This window comes from Pagrus pagrus (genome assembly GCF_965226575.1).
Source record: "Pagrus pagrus genome assembly, chromosome: 12".
Taxonomy (NCBI): Eukaryota; Metazoa; Chordata; class Actinopteri; order Spariformes; family Sparidae; genus Pagrus; species Pagrus pagrus.
The window spans coordinates 17396202-17416100 of NC_140196.1; the positions used below are offsets into that span (position 1 = coordinate 17396202).

Consider the following 19899-nt stretch of genomic DNA (forward strand, 5'->3'; position numbering starts at 1 on the left):
GTAAATTGAGCATGAAGAATCTGCTTTGGGAGCAAACTGGAAGCTGATTGAAACAGACTTCTCCTCCTTTCCTAATCTGCTCTTTGGCTGTCGCTCTGCTCTCATCAGGGGCGACGACAAGCAGCTGAAAGGCGATCTTGTGCATACGAAAGCGGATAAAATACAAACAGACTGGATATAATGCGCCTTCAGGTGTGTGATTCTCACCAGGGACAAGTAAACCAAATACAGACAATGAATGAATGTCAGCTGTGGGAGTGGAGGTCAGGAGAAATGTAAGATAAGGATAACAGCAGCAACAGCCAGCTTCCTCCTGGGGTTTCCATGGTAACAACCTGAAAAAAGACAGACCGGCGTCTGCCGTCGACTGCGTAGGAGAGTCCCCCGCGTCCACCTAGTCCACCTACAGGAGAGGAGGAGAGGGGATCAAACTGAGGATTCCCCGGAGAGCGTGGCATTCGAAAAACCCATCAGAGGCACTCAGACCTCTCAGTCTCAGCTCAGCTCCGGCATCGTGAGCAAAAAAAGCGCCCGCTGTCACACTGCGGTGTCTTTATAACCAAAATGTGTTCCTACTTCAACAGAGAGGCTCTGTATAATCCATTTACGCTTTACAAGAAGTCTTTAGAGAAAAGTGTCACTTTTCAAGGACAGATTAGCAGCTTTAACTTTTTAGAGAAAGCCTCGACCGTCCTCTGAACGATTCTGTGTCATGACTGTTTCTTGAGGCAGAGGACAAAGACTGGGCCTGACTGTCTGAGTCAATGTAATCAATAAGATATAGCTGTGCAATATTTGGGCTCATCCATCATGTTACCTTCACCCGCAGTGCAGCAGAGCAGAGGGTTTATATCGGAGCACAACATGTCTTCAGAAAATGCTTTTAAGTGTCGGCACAAAATGTTTCAAGTGGTGGAGGAAGTATTCAGATTCTTCAGCAACATGATGTAACTTTTTTGCCTTAAAATAGCGACAAAATCATTTTGATGGCACAGTGTCCGGGAATAGGCTGAATGGTGTCTCTGTCTCAGCCACTCCTCCCCCATCACTTGTTTCTGCACTATGTCACTTCAGTGAGAGGGTAGGATCACAGCGTTACATACATGTTTGCTGCAAGATACAAGTTTAATAGCACACTGTAAAAATACCCGGTTTCAACCAGAAGTCCTGCAGCGGAAATGTTACTTTACTAAATTTGATGATACCTGATCTGATTTTAATAAGATATTTTTGTTGATTCTCTTTTCTCCCATCTTCTTACCTAAACGCCTTTTCTACCATTGATGAATGAATAAATCAGTTGTGTTTGTGCTGCAGCTGCACAGTTTTGTTTTGATTGCCGGTTATTACCCAGTTCCCACTTGTAAATCCAAAAATGTCTCAGCTGACTCTTATAATCTTATGAATACTGTTATATTGTGCTGGTAGAGAGATCCTGACCCCTGCGTACATCGGATGAGTGCACTGAAATCTGGGTAGGGAGGACTGACCGGGTCACAGTGACTTTCCCACATAGAAATTTGGCGAGTCTACCACCACTTTACTGCTGTTACTTTTTATGACATTGTGGGTGGAAAGTCTTTTATTTTGAGCGTTCATCCGGTAAAGAATCTATTTTGTTGTGAACGGAGAGAAATGTTGTGGATCATGTATTCGTCAAATTGACCCAAAGTTACTTTCTTTCCTTGACAGAGGTGCTTTTCTTTTCATTTTTCAGTTTTAGTGGAAAATGTGTTGTTTTTTCTGTTTTTTATTCATTTTTTAAAATCTGTTGAATCAAATTTAGGATTGTCAGTTTCCTCCTGTTTTTAGATTGAGCTATGGATTAAGTAGGAAATTATTGATTTAAGTGAACTCCATTCACCACCACCATTCCTGCGGTCCACTGGAGTCTATGGGTTTAACCAGCTCTTGGTGATGGATCATCTTAAAATTGACAGGGGGACCATCAATCATGTCTTCAGCTTTTTGGGTCAAAAGAATTGCTTTATCTTCATGTACTGAACATTTACAGTGTAAAGTATAAAAAGATTCACATTTTCGTGAGGACCACTGTTAGCTGGTACAGAGGTAAAAAAAGCCCTCATCCATTATCGAAAAGATGTCAAAGAGGGAGACGGAGATTAAAGGAAGCAGAGGAGTCTTCAGCTTTGAGGCAGCTTCCAGCAGCAGCTCCTTCTGGACTTGGAAAGTCTTCTCTCAGAAAAGAGTTTGGTGCGTTCAGAGTGATCCGTTTGATCATCTGAAGGACGTAACATGAAGTCCTTTGAGGGTCTGAGAGGTTCTTAGATTCATATAGCTTTACCGTGCATCACAACAATATATGTCAAGTTTTCTGGATGTTACGTGAAGCTTAATGTCACTCTGAAGAGGAAAGACAAAACAAAATATATATAAAAAGATGTAAATATATATTACTGGTATTAAAGGCTTAAATAGATCAATTTTAGGTTGTTTCCAAAGCGAGAGAGATCTTGATATGCAGAACACACACTTGACTGATTACTTACAAAGCCTGCATCTCATTTATATTTCAGGAATAATGAACAAATGGCTTGTAAGCGTCCCTGGAAAGATAAGACACTCGACCATTCGAGGTGTCTTTTGTTTGTTTATTATCTTGGTGGCATCCAGCAGCATGTGGGGAGGAAGCTGAAGCTGAACTCTCGCAGGTAAAATTTAATTAGAACTGGACCTTTTTCCTAGAAAGGCAGGACCACAACAAGCTATTATCTCTCACACACTGAAATTTCCGCCGAGGCTTCATTGTGGACGTGTGTGTGTGTTTGAGAAGCTGAGTCATCCTATGTGAAAAAACACTTTTGTTTTTGTCACTTTTTTACACATAAATCTTGTGTTTCAGATTTTCTCACAATGACAGAAACAGGAAGAATGAATTCAATGAAGTATCAAGAATTAATAGACGTGTAGATGCGTGTAATGACAATTCAGTCTTTCCAATTCAGCGTTGTGGATGTGGAGTAATGAGTCATTGTGATTGTTCTTTTATAGAGTTATGCCTTCCGATATTAGACCTGACGTTTCAAATGAAATGATTACTTTCACACAAAAGCCCTTAGCTGAGCGACAGAAATTAAGCCTCCGAGGTTACTGCATTCATTAGTCAGGAAACTATTAAGTCCTTCTCTAGGGATAATTACTGAAGAGCAGGAGGAACTTTCAACTTCCAATTAGAAGTTAATGGCATCTTTAAAATCTGTTTTTGTGCTCGGATAAGACAGACTGTTTACAGTTCACACATTCTGCAATGTTTTTGTTTTGTTTTAGTTCATTAGAGGACAGCTACTGTTCAGACAACAGAACAACGTAACTGGAGGAAAGTCAAAGTAAGTTTACATAACACACCTTTTAATAAGACAGAGTGGAAAGCTGAAAATGTAACCCTTGTTTTGTGGGTTTTGGCTTTTGGTCAAACAGAACAAAACATTTAAAGCTGTCGCCTAAGGCTTTGCGATGTTGTGGTGGGTAATTTGGACTATTCTTTTAATATTTGTAGTCTAAATAACAAATCAATAATTAAAAAACAATATAATTTGCTCAATTAACAATGAAAACAATCACTAGTTGCAGCCTAAGTAACATGACTAGAGACAGCTTTCTGCAATAAGCTGATTTTTTAAAGACGTAGAAGAAACCTGATTTCTTGAGAACCCATATTTCTGTGCAATGTAGCCAGTTTTCTGATTGTTTTCTTCCCATGTGTGCATGAGCATGGCAAAGACTTCAGAAAGGATTAACTATAACTGCTAGAGCGGAGCCCAGGCTCTGAGTCTGTGTGCCATTTGCTGCTGAGCTGGTAGTGTGCTATGAGTTTTAAGAGCTTAAAACAGCTGCCTGCTGCGGCCGAAGAAACGCTGTGGGAGTGATAAGTGTGAACCAAAACCGTAAATTTGTTGGTCAGACAGATAAGACTCCCCATAACAAAGTGGAGCTGCAGATTCAGGTGATAATTCTCCGTAGGTTCATCAATACGAGCGACTCCTTTTACATTACATATCCTCAATTGGTGCATTGCTATCATAAAATTGTGATTGAAGCTGTTTTAATGTTTAATTTACCAACAGTCCCTGATATTTCCTGAAAAGACTCACACAAAATAGCCAACAAAACAAACACATATTAAAGTTATTGTGTTTCCCAGCAGTGCCAGAGGCCCCAGTCGGACAGAGATCGATCACTGCAGGCACGGCCGATTCAAAAGCGAAGCAAAAGCACGTTTTGGACAAAACAGCACAGTGTGCCTGTGAAGCGGGGCTGTGTGCGCAACAGACCGTCATATGTAAATACAGTAATGGAAAAATCAGTGCGACTGTGCCTTGTGCTGAAAAGTTGAAAATATTTGAACTTCGTAAAAAATGCGACACATGGCACAACTGAGTTTCAAACGCCTCTTGGTGTGATCAGGGGTCTTTTTTTTATGATTGCTAAACATTATTGATGGCGCTCATTCGTTCATCATGCAGATGCTATTCCTTCTGTATTTTATAGCACAGATGGACAAATGAGTTATAATCTCCAAATGGACAGTAATTAACCAGTTATAGACACAATAGACCTCAAGGGGGGATTAAAGACTAACCATCCATTACACAGCTGTGTGGTTTTATCCTTTAATGAACCACAGTGTTAATCTGTCCTCTATCCAGGATTCATCATCATCTACAGCACTTCGATGTCTCAATCAGTGTGTGCTAATGGTAGAGAGACTGTTGAAGAAAACCCCACCACACAAGATGTATGCTGATAAAAGTCTTCTGTTGCTCTACCTGAGCAGAACTGATGTTTTCTCTGCTGGCTGCGAACGAGTACACCGAGGTCTGTTCACACTCACGAAAACAAACACAATCATGATGCACGCCCAAGTTCAGTGGGATTAAATGTGGCATAAAACAACGTGTTGTTGTTTAGCAGCTTGACAGCTGAAGGTGTGAAAAGACAAGACACACTTCTACAGGTGTCAGCTGAAGGAAAAGAAAGAAAGAAAACTGTCAACATACAATCTCCGACTGAGAATCGTCCTCACGACTGCTGTAAATACAGCTGAAAATACAGATCATTTCATCTCTGAAAGGCTCTTATGATTTGTCATGAAGTAATTGAGTTGTCTGAGTCTGATTGCAGGGATTTGACAAACAAGAAGGTAGAGGGAGTGACGCTGTGCCTGTTGCTGCCCACGAGAAGGGGAGTAGTGACTGCAATTTACAGGAGAGACAATCCATCAATAAGCTCTCAAGATGTTCAAATCACTGGGCGAGGACTGCAGACTTCTTTCATTCACAGGTATAGAAGGAGAGGAAACGGGTCGACCCCGAGGTGTTTTTACAAAAACACATGACAAACTGCATCGGGACACAAGACGTGAAAATAAGGGAACTACAGCTTTTTCTTTTATTCGTTTTCTTTTATATTTATGTCAAATAAATGAAAATGTACTGACAGTGACGAGTTTGCTAAAGGTTGCCCTGATGGCCGAGATGAAAACTGTGGTTACTATAGTTTAAAAACCCCCTCGGAAAGTGTATTTCTCAGTTCACCTTATTCATCGCCCCCATGATGCCCCTACTTTGGTTGCGTCCAAAACAAAACAAAACAAACAAACAAACAAACAAACAAACAAACAAACCTGAGTCAAACCTGAGTCAAACAAAAAAACCCAGTAATATCTCTGGTGAAATAAATTGTTCAAGAAGAAAAAAAAGGTTTTTATAAGCTTTACACACTTTAGTTTTCAGTTAATAGAGAGTGTTATAGTTAAATGATGGCAGTTTTCTTGCAAAATCCTAAAAGATGTTGATGCAAAACTCCTCATCACATTTATGATCTTAGAAGTCTGACGTGGTTACATAACACGTTACATAATTGACACAATTTCACAGCAAAAACGAAACACTGCTCTGCCTGCGAGTTACTCAAACACCTTCACTAAAGAGACGAAGCACCCCAGCATCGTTCAGTCAGTGTGGCGGGTCGTGGATAGTCGGCTCCACTGGGAATACGGAGAGGATGTGCAGAGATTTACCAAAGGTAGCAGGCTGCAGGAAGTGTTTTACATTAGTTCAAGTGGAAATCACAGAACAGCAAAGTTTTAACACGCAACGTCAACAATAACCCAGTCATTTTAGTTTAGATACTTTAGGTTTCTCCTCGAAGCGGCCCGGTGGGAGGGTAGGTGAAACTACAGACTTGGACCATCTGTTGTGGTGCCATCTTGAAAACCCCCATCTGAAGCTTTTCTTAGCACAACTATCTGTTGACTTTGTAGGAGTTCAGCTTCTTGCTGAGGTGACTCATTTCATTACTCTGTTGGGAAAAGGCTGACACAGAGGCCCGCTGGGTAATATTAACCTGTGTTGATTACAGTGATCTAGAGCATGAATATAGATAACTACGGTGCTGTGGCTGTCTGTGGGAACAGAGCTTCACCACCTGTGAAGAAAGAACACATTTCACTTGATAACTTTATCTAAAGGAAATTATTTATTTTCAGTCAACAGCCAAGATTAAATAGCTGCTTTATCTTTCCTCGGCTGTTTGTCTTTTGTTTGTGTGGGGGTGTTAGTGTTATCTAACTGGAAAAATAGCTGCAGAGAAATATTACATTTACAAAACTTTGACAGTCGACAGCTGATTTAACAAGATGTCAAACATAATGGATGAATTAATCTGAAAATGTATGCAAAATCCTACTAAAACACAGATCACAGTGTAGCCCAAAGTCAGTCAGAGCTGCTGATGAACCATTAGGAGTAAAGGGACGGGGCTTTGGGCTCTTTTGAAAGGTTACAGTCTCGGTATTGCAGTTTAATGACCTTTTTCCTTTTTCAATAGTGGAGTTTTTCCACCAGATAAAGCATGAAAGAGCATCCATGATCTCAGTTCATAGCTATTTTGTTGTCATTTATGCCTGAATACTGTGTTTTGGAGACAGCAGCTTTTGTTGGAGTTTGATACACTCCTGAAACAACCAGATGCTCCATCTGTGAGTTGCCAAAAATTGTTCACTCTTTTTGTAGGCTAGTTTCTTTGTTGATTGCACCTGCCGGATGTGGTTTTATCTTGAAATAAAATGCAAAATAAAAGGCTTTCGAACAATGTATTTAAATATATACTAAAATTGCCATGTTAGCCTATTTAGTAACCTTTCTGTAAGTAAAAGTGCCTCAAATTCACTGGATAGCAAATATAAAAGATACATTTTAGATTCTAAACATGAATTTTGTCTGGTTTCTTTCTCTCCTGTGATTGTAAACTGAATCTTTGGATCGTGTAAGACAGTGCAAGATATTCGGAGAACACCTTGGACTAGGAAATTTGTGATTTTCCGACATTTTATGGACCAACAAATAGTCAAGAATATAATGGTCATAATAATCTATAGTGAAATAATTCCTAATGGGTGGAAGTAACTCATTACAGCTACTCAAATGACTTTAATTGAGTCATTTTTTGAGTATTTTTTCAAGTCTGTAATTTCACTCGTACATAAGCATGCATTACATCATGTAGTGTTGGAGTACTGAGAACAATTTGGATTAATATCTAAACCTTTCATTTGCATATTAATAGCAGATAAGGCTATTTGATCACAAATGTGCCAATGAAAACCCTGACATACGAACAAAACTGTGCAGCAGGCACAGGTTTGGAGAGGTGACCGTGACCGCTGGGCAGAACAGAAGAGGAGCTGGGAGTAATTAAGAAACAGAAACCTCTTTGATTGAATGCCTGCTATTGATTATGCATTAAACATCAATGCTAATAAAGTGACTTCAGTCTCTTTCCACCACTGCTGAAAACAGAGGAACTTTGTCTTAAATTTTGCAAAGTCACAACTTAAACCAAAAACTTCTACTCAAAAATACAAGTACAGAACAGCACCAACTATAATAGGATGCATCTTGGCCTGTGCATGCACGAAAAACATTGCAAATATATCACAGAGAAGTGAGATTCATCGACTGTGAACGGTGAAGAAGTAAGAGAGCAGGGCAGAGAGAGCAAGACAAGAAGCCAGAACGCTCTGCAGGAAAAGATATCACACAGGTGAAAATGTGTGTTTGTGCAATAAAAATCCAGACACAGATTTAAATCTGGTGCGTCCCAGACTCGTTAAATGTTGTTTGCTTCACTACAGCGTCGACCAGAGGAGGCTGCAGACAGGGAGCGAGCACTGAAACATAAACTGCAGGCTCAGATTTCTGGAGGCACCTCATTATATTTTCATTCTTTCCAACTATAGTATGAAAGCCGCTGGAGATTACGGTGAGAATTTGATTTTAAGATGCCCCCAGACAACAATCTCAAAGCCCGTCTTTCTCTCAGTAACACGGCAGAGGAGTTATTCAGTATTCCCTCTGCTGTGAGGAAGACGACGCTGCACTGAGACTCAGACAGATCGATAAGACTCCTACATGAAGAGTGGGCAGCCCCTTCCTGGAGGCTGCAGGAGCCAATAGCTCTATTAGCACCCGCTTCACACATACCGAGGGTAACTTGATGCCCCTCTGCAACAAAGCACACAAAGTAACGAAGGTCCCAGCGGTCTCCAATTAATACTCAGCCCTATCATCCAGCAGGAACAGTCTGAGCTTTAGCTCACAAAACAAGAAGATAAAAACAGGAGCCTGCTGGGGTCTCACTTTTCACTTTTGATTTTAAAGGATAAGTTCAACAAAAACTAAAAATTCAGTCATTATCTTCCAACCCTCATGCTGATGGAACATGAATGTGAAGTTTCATGGTACACAAAACATTTCTGGAGCTTCACAACGAAACCAGAAGCTACCAGATCCCAAGTTGAAGGTTGCCACTGGATGAAAACTCAAACAGCGGGACACATACACACTATCCTACAGGCCTTACCGTAACAATAAGGCCCCTCTCCTGGAAGTATTTCACCAGAGGAATGGTATTTTGTTTGAAGTTGGTCAGGCGGCGGTCGATGGCCTTGGGGTTGTCGTCCGGTCGTCCCTGCTGCTCGGCTCGTTTCTGCAGCCTCTCCTTCAAACGGTGGTTGGTGCAGGCCAGGAACACCACCAGGTCAGGAGTGCAGATCTACAAGGAGAGAGAAGACGTGGTAAACGTGACAGCCGAAGCTATACCGCTCCGATTAACTCTCATTCATATGTGATGCACACGATGAGAGCCGGGGGGAGCTCGGTCTCAGAGCTGCTCGGTGGGGAACTAGAAAAGCAGCTCGGGGTCAGTCTCTTTTTAAAATGAATGCACTCGGGTCAAGATGTCAAAACTGCAATTCACGCTAGAATAAAGACTTCACTCTCAGTCAGCTCTGAAGAGATTGGATATTATATTCTTTTTCAGCAGTTTTTGAATTTTGAAGTGAGTTCATCACCTGAATTTCACTGCATTGAATCAGTGCGGTGAAGGTTTACGATCGTAGAGATGAAAATAGCCTGAAGCTGCACCACTGGTGATACAACTTTAACACAGGTGGGATTATGAGTCAAACATAATGATGCTGTACTTTCCCACCAGGAGATAAGAACACTATTACCTGCCACACACACACACAGATTGTCTTTGTGTTGTCAAAGTCAGTCTCTTTTTTGTGACATGACTAACAGCGAATGACATTTCAGGTGCGATCACACATGCAGCCTTTTCCGTAACTGTGACGGCAGTCTTCTATTTAGAGATCAGGACGTGAGGAGGAGCGGGAGGAGTTATGAAGTGCAACTCGTCAGCTCAAGACGCAGCGTTCCCTCAAATCATCCGTTTGTGTGAATAACGCTGTGATTACGCACTGCTCTTTGTTGCTATGGCTGCCACAACCGTAAAGCTTTAGCTCCATGTTGTGATTTACCTCCTGCCGTGCTGCACATGTTTAAACAATTTGTTCTGGAGCCTGACTGATGCACACAGATCTTGCAATGGTCCCTCAAATGTGGTTATCAAACACTTGTGACAAAGATATATAATGGAGGCAGGATATTTTAATTCCACTCCATTATCTGTAACTGCTTATCCTTTGTGGGCTGGAGCCAATCCCAGCTGACACTGGTACCCTGGAAAAGTTGCTTGTTCATCACAGGAAAACATTCACGCTCACATTCACAACTACGGGCAATTTAGACTGACCGATCAACCTAACTTGCATGTCTTGTCTTTGGACTTTGAGAGGAAGCCGGAGTAGAGAGAACACGCAAACGCTGCACAGAAAGGCCCCCGCCCCAGCTGGGTCTCCAACCATGGACCTTCTTGGTGTGAGGCAACAGCGCTAACCACTGCTGCCCGATTAAATATAAACTGTATTGTTCAAAATTATATCAGTGTGCTGAAACAACAAACTTCAATGGGAATTTGAAAATTATAAAGTTTCTGTGATAGGACGTTATCAGCCAACTGACATTGGTCGGGCTCTAGCTTGATCTAAAGCTTTAAGACTGGTAACATATTCAGATTTTTAAAGCTGCATCACTTTTTTTGATACGTGTAGACAGCTTTGTTTAGAGTTTCTGTCCTCTGCCTCTCCTGAGGGAAATATCTGACTCTGCTCCTCTATTTTCACTGGCTTGCTTGTATCGGTGTCTGTCTGCTGTTTGGTGCTGAGCAGATGATGCATAGTTTGCTTTCTCTGCTTATATTTCTAAAATCAGCTGACCTTTGCTGGTGGAAACAATGCTGAGGTACGGTGGCCCTGGGGGTCAAAACGTAACATTTCACAAAACACAACACAACATGTTTTGACTCTCAGGGCCACCTTACTTATGAGAGCGGTGCTGGCGAATCAAAACATAGGTTGCTCCATGAAACCTTTCATAGAGCCAAGAAGAACTCGAGACTCAGGTGAAAATACCCTTCACCGTCTTTAAAGCCATTGTTAGTGTAAGTATACTGATAAGTCCTGGTTGAATTAATTTTGAAAAGATAATATGCAATCAAGCATTATTTATGCAGCGGACCTTGTTAGAGACACTTGATTACAAGTTGACAGAATCTGATTGAACAATTCAGCAAGACTTAATTTTTTTCATTCACATCATTCTTGTTTTGCTTTTGCTCTGAAACGTCTTTAACTTGAGAAGAATAAATAGAAAGGGATTTTAATTACTTTAACAATCGACAATCAGACTCCGAGCCAAGTTATCTTGCTCAGCTCAAATTACTGCAATCAGGAGATGATGTAATAACTACAGCAGGCCTAAAGTGACTGTTGCCAAGATATAACAACGCAAAATAAACAGTAACTATCCTAATTTAAAGGAAAAGGTCAGGCGGCAGCAACAGCACTGACTGAGGCCTGAGTAATAGAGATTTAATCTATTACACTCCAATGAGCTTCTGTTTCACAAAGTCCAACACACAAAGACATTCCTTAGTAACCAACGAGTGCGTAAACTAAACAGGCTGACGTAAGCGCGGGGTATTTAAAGACCAGTGAAGGATGTTGTTATCTAATGCAAAGCAGCATCACAGGAAAAAACCCGGTTTCTATGGCTCTGACCTCTTCTGTGAGGCACCTCCAGATGTTTAGTGAAGTGTTAAATACGCTCCTCATCTTGAACCTGACAACTGGTCACCAAGCTCACCACCGCCGGGAACTTCCCTCTATAAAAAACATCAAGAGCAGATTATTCATATTCACACACTGTCGTTTGTTTTCCTGCTTTGTTTGATGAAATGAGCTCCCCGGAGTCAGCATTTGATCTGGCGCACCGCCAGAGCCAAAAATAGCTCCGTCGGTGTAGTTTATTGAGGTGAATGCTACTCAGTTTTGAGTCTTGCAAACCAAAGTTTTTTCCCCTTGCACTGTTAATGCGGAGCAGCAATCACAAACTACAGCGTTACAGATTTATCATCATTGAAATGTCTCCGGAAATGTATTATCAACACATCACATAAGACTATATTCAAAAGCACTTTTATTACCGGTCGCTCTGTCAGTGATACCATCTCTCTTGCTTGAAAGCCAGGAAGCATTTGGTAGGCTTCCTCTCTAGCAAACACACACAGAAGCCTAAATAAGATGCAGAAGCAGGCAGATGTTCACCTGATCGCTGAGCCAAGCGCGACAGCTAAAATACCTTTTTAAAGGTGTTCTGCTAAATGCACTCGATCAAAGAAGAAAAAACATGATGGCAGCAGTTCAAACAATGAAATGCTGAAATGTGGCTTCCTGTTCTGCTGCAGACGAACGTCAACACCCTTTATGAAGCAAAACATACTGTCGCCACCAAATCATAGCCTTTATTAGCATCTTAAGGACGCCACGTTCACTCATGGGCTGTATTTTGTTTGATCGTTACCACTATGTAAACAACTTTGCATTGGGTTTTTGATGAGATTTGCTTAAATTGCTTAAAAACAATCTTATTACAGCTGTTCAAACTTTAGTTAATCACGATGGGTTCCTTCCAGACGTTGCTCTCATTCATACCATTTAAGGCTACCGTACATGAAGAAACAGCTGATTACAGGAATCAGTCCAGACTACTGTTTGCCTTCGGGTAATTTTATTTCTGCCCTGCCTCCCTAAGCATGCTGAGCTGCTGACTATCAGACGTCTTCATCTGTCTCCATAAACCTGATTGTTCTGGGGTCGTTTCCTCTTTATACGACATCCAGCAGTTCCCATGGAGAACAACAGACTCTTCATTTTCAGACGTCCCTGGGAGGTTTGAGTGGCATTCATCTTGCTTGTCCAAACGAACAGACGAGTAAACACATCATTTAAATCACTTTCTCTATCGGACCCAGTGGACGTGTGTTATGTGTGAGCAGGCAGTTCGATTCATTGTGGGGCTGCAACAGCTGATTTCATTAGCGATTAATCCGCAGATGATTTTCTCAATTCATTGTTTGGTTTATAAAATGTCAGATTGTCCAATCGGCAGATAAAACCCTACAGATTTTCAACTAAGGGTCTGTAGATATGAAAGGCTCATCTAAGATAACGGACACAACAATTCTTAGTTACAGGTGGGGCACCTGGCCACCCTGATTCACTTGAATTAAACTGCATTTGCATAATATGCTCCTATATTTACTGTAAATAGAAATGCATCGCCAGCCGGCCACTTCTGACCATCCGCCACACGATCCATACAAGCCCTTTTCACACAGAGATCCTGCAGCGAAAGCTCGCAGCCACACCGCCTTTTTCAGTTCACACTGAGCCAAGCAGAGCCATTAAATTCAACAATGGATAAAGATTTTCCCTAAATTTGTCTAAACTCGAGCAACCAGAGTGGAGTGATGCTGAAAAAGGATGAACCTCACTCTTCGTACTTTTCTTGCTTATTCTTAGTGAATATGTATCTGGTTGCGATGCCACAGAAAATGAAAGGAATGAAAACTTTTCTCAATAATTAATGAGCGCTTTGTAAGCTTGCTAAAAGCAGAATTACATAACATTACTGTCTTTGAAACTTTCTCCTTAAGCCTCCAGAAGTCTGTCTCGCAGGAGGAGGTGGCTGAAGCCATGTGCACTTGCAACATGCATTAATCAGTTGTTCTCAAAGCATAATGTTTAATTTCTCTGGGGTGTTAGAGAGTGTGCAGAGAGAGTTCAACGTCCACACTGATCATCCCGCAGTGCAGCAGAGCGTCTGCTGCTGTTTCGTCCTCTCTGCTACAATCATGATTGATGACCAGTTACATCTAGTCTCACGACAATTTTCATGATCAATTACTGTCTTGAAGCAGCAAATCCTCACATTTTGGTGACAGTAACCAGTGCTTGTTGGGCATTTTCCTTGATAAACCACTTTGTCTGATTGATCAATTACCAAAATTGATAGGTGTGTGTTGTGGATTTAGACACCTACACAGAAGAAGATTGTAGGGGTTGAATAGATTGATAGACTGACGCCTCTATAGTCGACAGGGGTGGAGGTAAAAAGGCTGCAGGGGAGGATCAAGGGATAGACAGTCTCTCCGGGCAGCTATAAAGAGGAGCCGAGCTGCTGTGCTGGCCCACAGGAGCGGCTCATAAATGGCTGCTGTGATGTTGTAAAGGGCAAAGTAGCTGCATGGGGTGAAGGGGAGACTAATGAAAATGGATGCTGCTGGTCCCCAAGAGGATCACTCGGTCGACCCCAGAGCTCACACTGCGATGGGAATATAGGAACCAAAATAAAGCAGTGAAGCTTCTCCACCTTCAGATACATTTTCCAGACTCTCTGTGACTCTTTGGCTGAGTGTGTTACTTTCTATCCATCTCCATCTGTCTCAGCCCTTCAGCTTTAATCACAGCAGCCTCTCGTTAACTGTGTCAGCATGTCTTCTTTTGGGCTATCTGTTAATCTCTTGGCCCGAGTCCACAGAGGTGCCAGGAGACTCCCAGTCTTAAAAGTTGTGCTGCTGCTAATGAAGAAGTAAAAGTCTTCAGGAGCTCCACTGGGACTTTAACCTCAGCATGACAGGTTAGCCTGGAAGAACATTTTTAGTATATTTAGCTGAGGTTGTTTTGTGTCTGTCCAGTATAAATAACATTGTTCTGTAGAGTTAGATAATCTATTGATGTCATTTTTCTAAACAGAAATGCCAAAACATTGCTTGTTCCAGCCTCCCGAATGTGAAGATTTCCTGCTATAAGTTATCTTCTATGACAGATTACTGAAGGTCTCTGGGTTTTAATTGGTTGGTTGGACAAATAAATTTTAGTACATCACCTTGGGCTTTTCCGACATTTTTATAGACCAAATAATTATCTAATTTAACTAGAAAGTCTTTGACAAATTAATCAGAAATAATCATTAATTAGAGCAGAGTATAGTTAAGTTTAGACAAACCCTATCAAATCTTATTCAATTAATAAATATTTAATGCTGCTATTTTGCTAGTTTCTCTGTGTGAATGCGTCACTAACTGGCTCCATATTTAACACACACAAAGGTTTAGGTGACCCAAGACAATTTAATGAGAACTGGAAACAGAGTCAGAGGTGGAGATTTGAATCATAATTTGATCATGCAGCTCCTCTCGACTTTCCAAATGTTATCGTACCAAATGGATCAAATTATGATAGTAAAAGATAGTAGAGTTGCTTCTTTTACAATGTAGGCTTATTGTGAAAGTCCTTTTGGGTCCCTGTTGTAATTACACACTTTAGCCACGAGGTAACCTTAACCAATAGGGTAGAACAACCTCTATGGAAAAAGTAAGCGTGATGGAAAACCTGATATATATAAATATACATTTTCCCCTGGGTTCTGCCTCTCAGGCTACATATAGGTTGTTCTCGTAAAGCTTATTGCTCTGAGCGATAATGTCACTAAAGGTGACTCGGATGAGTGTATCAATACTTTCATCAACTCATATCTCCTGTGGTGGCTGCACAGTAAGATAATGGGGTTCAAAGAAAATCCGGCTGAGACAATAAAAGTGTGAGTCCAAAAATAGGATTTTTGGATTCCTAATAACTGCGGCAAATGGTCTAATCCCTGACAGCACGACACCTAATTTGTCAAAGCATACCACGGTTATTTTCTCTCTTTGCTCCTGAGCTGCACAAAAGCCCCTTTAATGACCAGTTGTCACTTAATTCTATTGTAAATCCCAGGGCTGCTGCGTCTGTGCATTATTGGCTGAGAGGTCAGCAGCTCCTGTCCAATCATAAATGACTGTATGTGCTGTTTTTGAACTGTTGCTGGGACACGGTTATAAATACAACTATATACACGTGTTATCTACATGATTTAATCTCCAGTGAACTTCCTCCGGTCCTTATCTAACCCCGGGGACACATTTGCAAACTGTCATCAGCCCTTTTCGCAATCCTTTTACACAACAATTTAAATAACGCTGTGACAATAAAAAACAACTATTCAGCTGAATTTATGTGATTATCTTTTACGAAATGTAATTTGCCAAATTATACGATGAGAGATGGGACAACATTTTAATTATGAACAATCAGGATACTTTAATGGGAAAATTCCTGTGAGTGAGTCAGTCACTAACTGTCTATTTTCTTCTATTTACAGCCTCAGCTGATGCGGGGACGCAGAGGGAAGGTATGCTTGATCACATCAGATCTGCTCCCTGTTTGAAACAGCTGCAATTGCTGATAATAACCATAGTAATAGCTCAGTTGTGAGCTCTATCAATGAGGGAGGAGTGCGTAATTATGTGGGTATTGTCTGGTTAGAAATCCCTCTCCCTGTGCATGAGCCAGCCACATGTATCATCTGCTTTCTTTGTTTGGTCTCCCCGTGCAACTCTCAGACAGGGAACATGCACTAAGTGGAATCTGCTGTCAGGCAACGTGGGCCGGGAGACAGCGGCAACCACATTACGAGCTCTCATTACGCCGAGACTTGGCCTCTTCACAAAAAGAGGGAGAGAATGTACAATTACCAGAGAGACGAGACACTATAACGAAGACATGAGAGCGGGTTAGCTTTCCACAGCGGTTAGTGTGATGAGCCAAAGAATCCATTCACAATGCCTGCAACAGTTTGCTGTGCAATCGATCAAGTTCGGCTGGTGATAGCAGCATGGGTAGCTGGATTGACGACGAGGAGCATTTCCCCCTAGTTACTGATGAAGGTAAATAAAATGGATAGCGATCTGAAGGTTTTTCAGATTTTACATGTTAGACATAGGTTACAACAGAAGCCAGAATAAATAATGGAGAAACAGAAGAAAACAATTGACCATCCTCCACATGTGAGTGTTAAAGTACTGAGCAATACACTAATGGGCAACGCTGTACAATAAGACACACAAAAATGTGAGTAGTTACTGAGGAGCATGTAAGAAATGAATCAGGAACGACTTGATAGTTAACGATTCATTAATGAGTAATTCCCCAATAATTGTGATTCGAGGACTATAAATAAATAGAAATAGAAATAAATTAACCCCAACCCACCAGTGGTACTGTGGGATCAAAATGTATATGAAGGAAACTGTGATGACTATTATTGAAGTGTACTAGATAACTGAAAGGTAAACAATTGTAGGGTCATACCCACATGTCAAAAATAGTAGCCTTGTTGACACACAAGATTCAACCACGAGGTAATGGAGCAAACACAATGCGGTCTGGTTATGACTGTAAATGTGGTTTGTTTTGTTGTATTGAGTGGTAGAAGTAATTAGAAAATGTCAGACACATCTTTTGTTTTACGTTAACTTTTGCAACTTATTGGAGTTCAGCCACTTTCTCCAACAGTCCCAGAAACAAAAAAAGACATTCATATCTTTGCTAACGTGTGTGGAGGTGAGGGTATAGTTGACCATACCACTATGAGCCATATGACCCAATCTTTTTAAAACTTAAAAACACATTATTTTGCATCTCTCATTCACACAGGTGTTATCAATGCATATTATTGTATTATTTAAAATGATATGCTCACAATGATATAGGGCATAAAGGGGGTACAACTCTCTCTTTTCCCTGGTCTCACATGAAAATGTGTTACAGTTACGATAGTACACAGTGCAAGAAGTAATCGTTTCACCATAATGGTGACTAAGTAATTCTGCCTATTCTTTTCTATTGTCATGTGTCCATGCATCGTGACTGTCAAGTTTCTGTCTGTGAAACTGAAAAAATGCCAAACATTTTTTTCATGACCAGTGGAAAATATGATTTTAACATAGTTTCTGCTTTAAAATTTATTTTGATTCATTTTTACTTCCTTCGGCGAATATGTGTGATCTTTAGTTTGTTAGTTATTACCAAGAGTTATCGTGGTATGGCTTTGCAAGAAAGTAGTTCAAATTGACAACATTTTCTATTGTTGCTATGGACTCTCGATAGGTGAAACCACGTACTGTAGCTTGTGCATTTGAATCACAGTCTTCTAAGGACGTCCTGTCCCCCCTGAAATTTCCACTTATGCAAAATCATGAGCAGAAAAGTAAATGAATATGCACAAAGACGGCAGCATTTAATTGAATGTAAATGTTAATGTCCGTCATATCTGCAGGCAATGATTCTGACTTAATTGTTTAAACCGTGACTCAAAATATGACTCATGCTGAGTTATTATTTCACAGTATTGTTCATAAAGAGCAAAGTCAGCGCAACAATTAAAACCTTAAGTGCAAGTAAAGTGAAAATCCCAAAGCAGACAGAGTGCATGAAGCAGTTACAGGCAATAATACAACATGTGTTTATATGTGAGTGTGTGAGTTTCTGTCTCATTAGTTTGCATGCGTGTGTGTGTCTCTGTGTGCATTTTCTTGTGTTTATGCTTCCCTGTAAATATGTTTGTGCGACTCTATTCAGGAGTGTGTTTGTGCATATGCACCTCTATATATTTATGTTTCGATCTGTGTGAGGCTGCGTGCACTTGTCTGTCTTTGTGTGTGTGTAAGAATATAATTGATTGTGTGCATATGTTTGTGTGTGTATGTACGAGACACACACAGTAATTGGTGTGAAATAAGGAATAAGAAACATGAAATGAGAGACAGCTATTGCCTTTAGCGACCATTTGTTAATGTAACTGACTGGAGCAGACGGACTCTATAGGGCCAGCTGATTGCCTGCGGCTGTCTGCATTAACAAGCCATTTACATGTGTTAACTGGAAAGATGACGAGATAAAGCACCACCCCATCTTTCACTGAACGTTATCTCCCGAAGAGCCCCATCTGGTTTCGCCTGCAGGAGCACACAAACACACATTTAATAAACATTCAGAGCTCGCGGGGAGCTGCAGATTGTAGACTGTAGTGCTGTTGGATACATACATTCATGCTTTACTTCAATGGTTCCTACACGTGGCTGTTGATGGATACTCTCACTACAGGAGGGATTCAACCAGCTCTGTGTGGCAAATTTGGAATAGTGGCTATAAAAGGAAGTGCAGGTCACGCCTGAAAGCCCTGGAGACCTTTTAACACACTGATGGGCACACAGGAATAAATATTAAGCCATGGAAACCTGTTATTGCAGTATTGAGTATTGGAGCCGTATCAGTATTTGTGATTTTTATGTCAGATTTCTGATAAAATAAACACATTTACCCACTGAGCAAAAACATCCAAAAGGTGTCTTTTCAACGTCTTTGACAGCTTTGAAAAGTCGTCCAGTGGAGAGCCAGAGTGATAGTTTTTGTGACGTTTTTTTAGACGTCTTTTAAACATTCCCTATTGATGTCTTAGTGATGTCCTTACAGGATTCAAAATGAAAGTTTTTACAATGTAATTTGAGACATCTTTTGCACTTCAGTTACGGACATCTAAAGAACTTTTTGTGGCTCAAATTAAAGTTTTTATGACGGCCAAATTTGACTCCATATAGCAAAAGCTTCAGTGAGGATTCAAACCCCAAGCATCCTCCTCAGTAGACTGCTGAGGCATCCAGTTTACCAGGTGAGCTATTCATCATCTTTATTATTGACCATGTTTTGTCAACCAAACTTGGAACATTAGCCTATGTGATGAAGCTTGGATCACCAAAACATGGTATTTAATAAAGCTGATGAATCGTTCACCTGGGAAAGTGCATGCCTCATGCAGCCTACTGAGGTTTAGGCTCAGGGTTCAAATCCACCCTGTAGCTTTTCCTGCATGAAGTAAAATTTGGCCGTCATAAAAACTTTGTTTTTTAAACTCCTGTACATACCTACAGCTAAACATGGACAAAAGAAACTGGTCATCAGCACAATGACCAGTTCAAGTTCAAGATAGCTGAGCAGGTGAGCACATTCAAATATCTTGGAATACTTAAAGACAACAAATTAAGTTTTGATCAACACCTCATTTTATCTATAAACTCAGAGCTCTGTCTGTTTCCTCCGACCTCCTGTTGTTGCTTTACAAAAGCAGAATTCAGCCAAATCTTTGTCTCTTTGTGCTGTCCCGCCTGCTTCTTTACCATGTTAGCCATCTCCAACAAAGACAAACTCAGCAACATCACACACACACTGCCTCCAAAATCATCTGCCCTCCTACA

At 40.9% G+C, this 19899-nt stretch overlaps 1 protein-coding gene across 1 annotated transcript in view; it reads right to left on the reverse strand.

The window, feature by feature from the left end:
- ak5 (adenylate kinase 5) overlaps window positions 1-19899 on the reverse strand; it is a 71702-nt gene that overhangs the window by 32206 nt on the left and 19597 nt on the right. The window contains exon 6 of the mRNA XM_084370249.1: window positions 8884-9075. Within this exon, the coding sequence (XP_084226375.1) occupies window positions 8884-9075 (192 nt within the window). The remainder of the gene's footprint in view (window positions 1-8883; window positions 9076-19899) is intronic.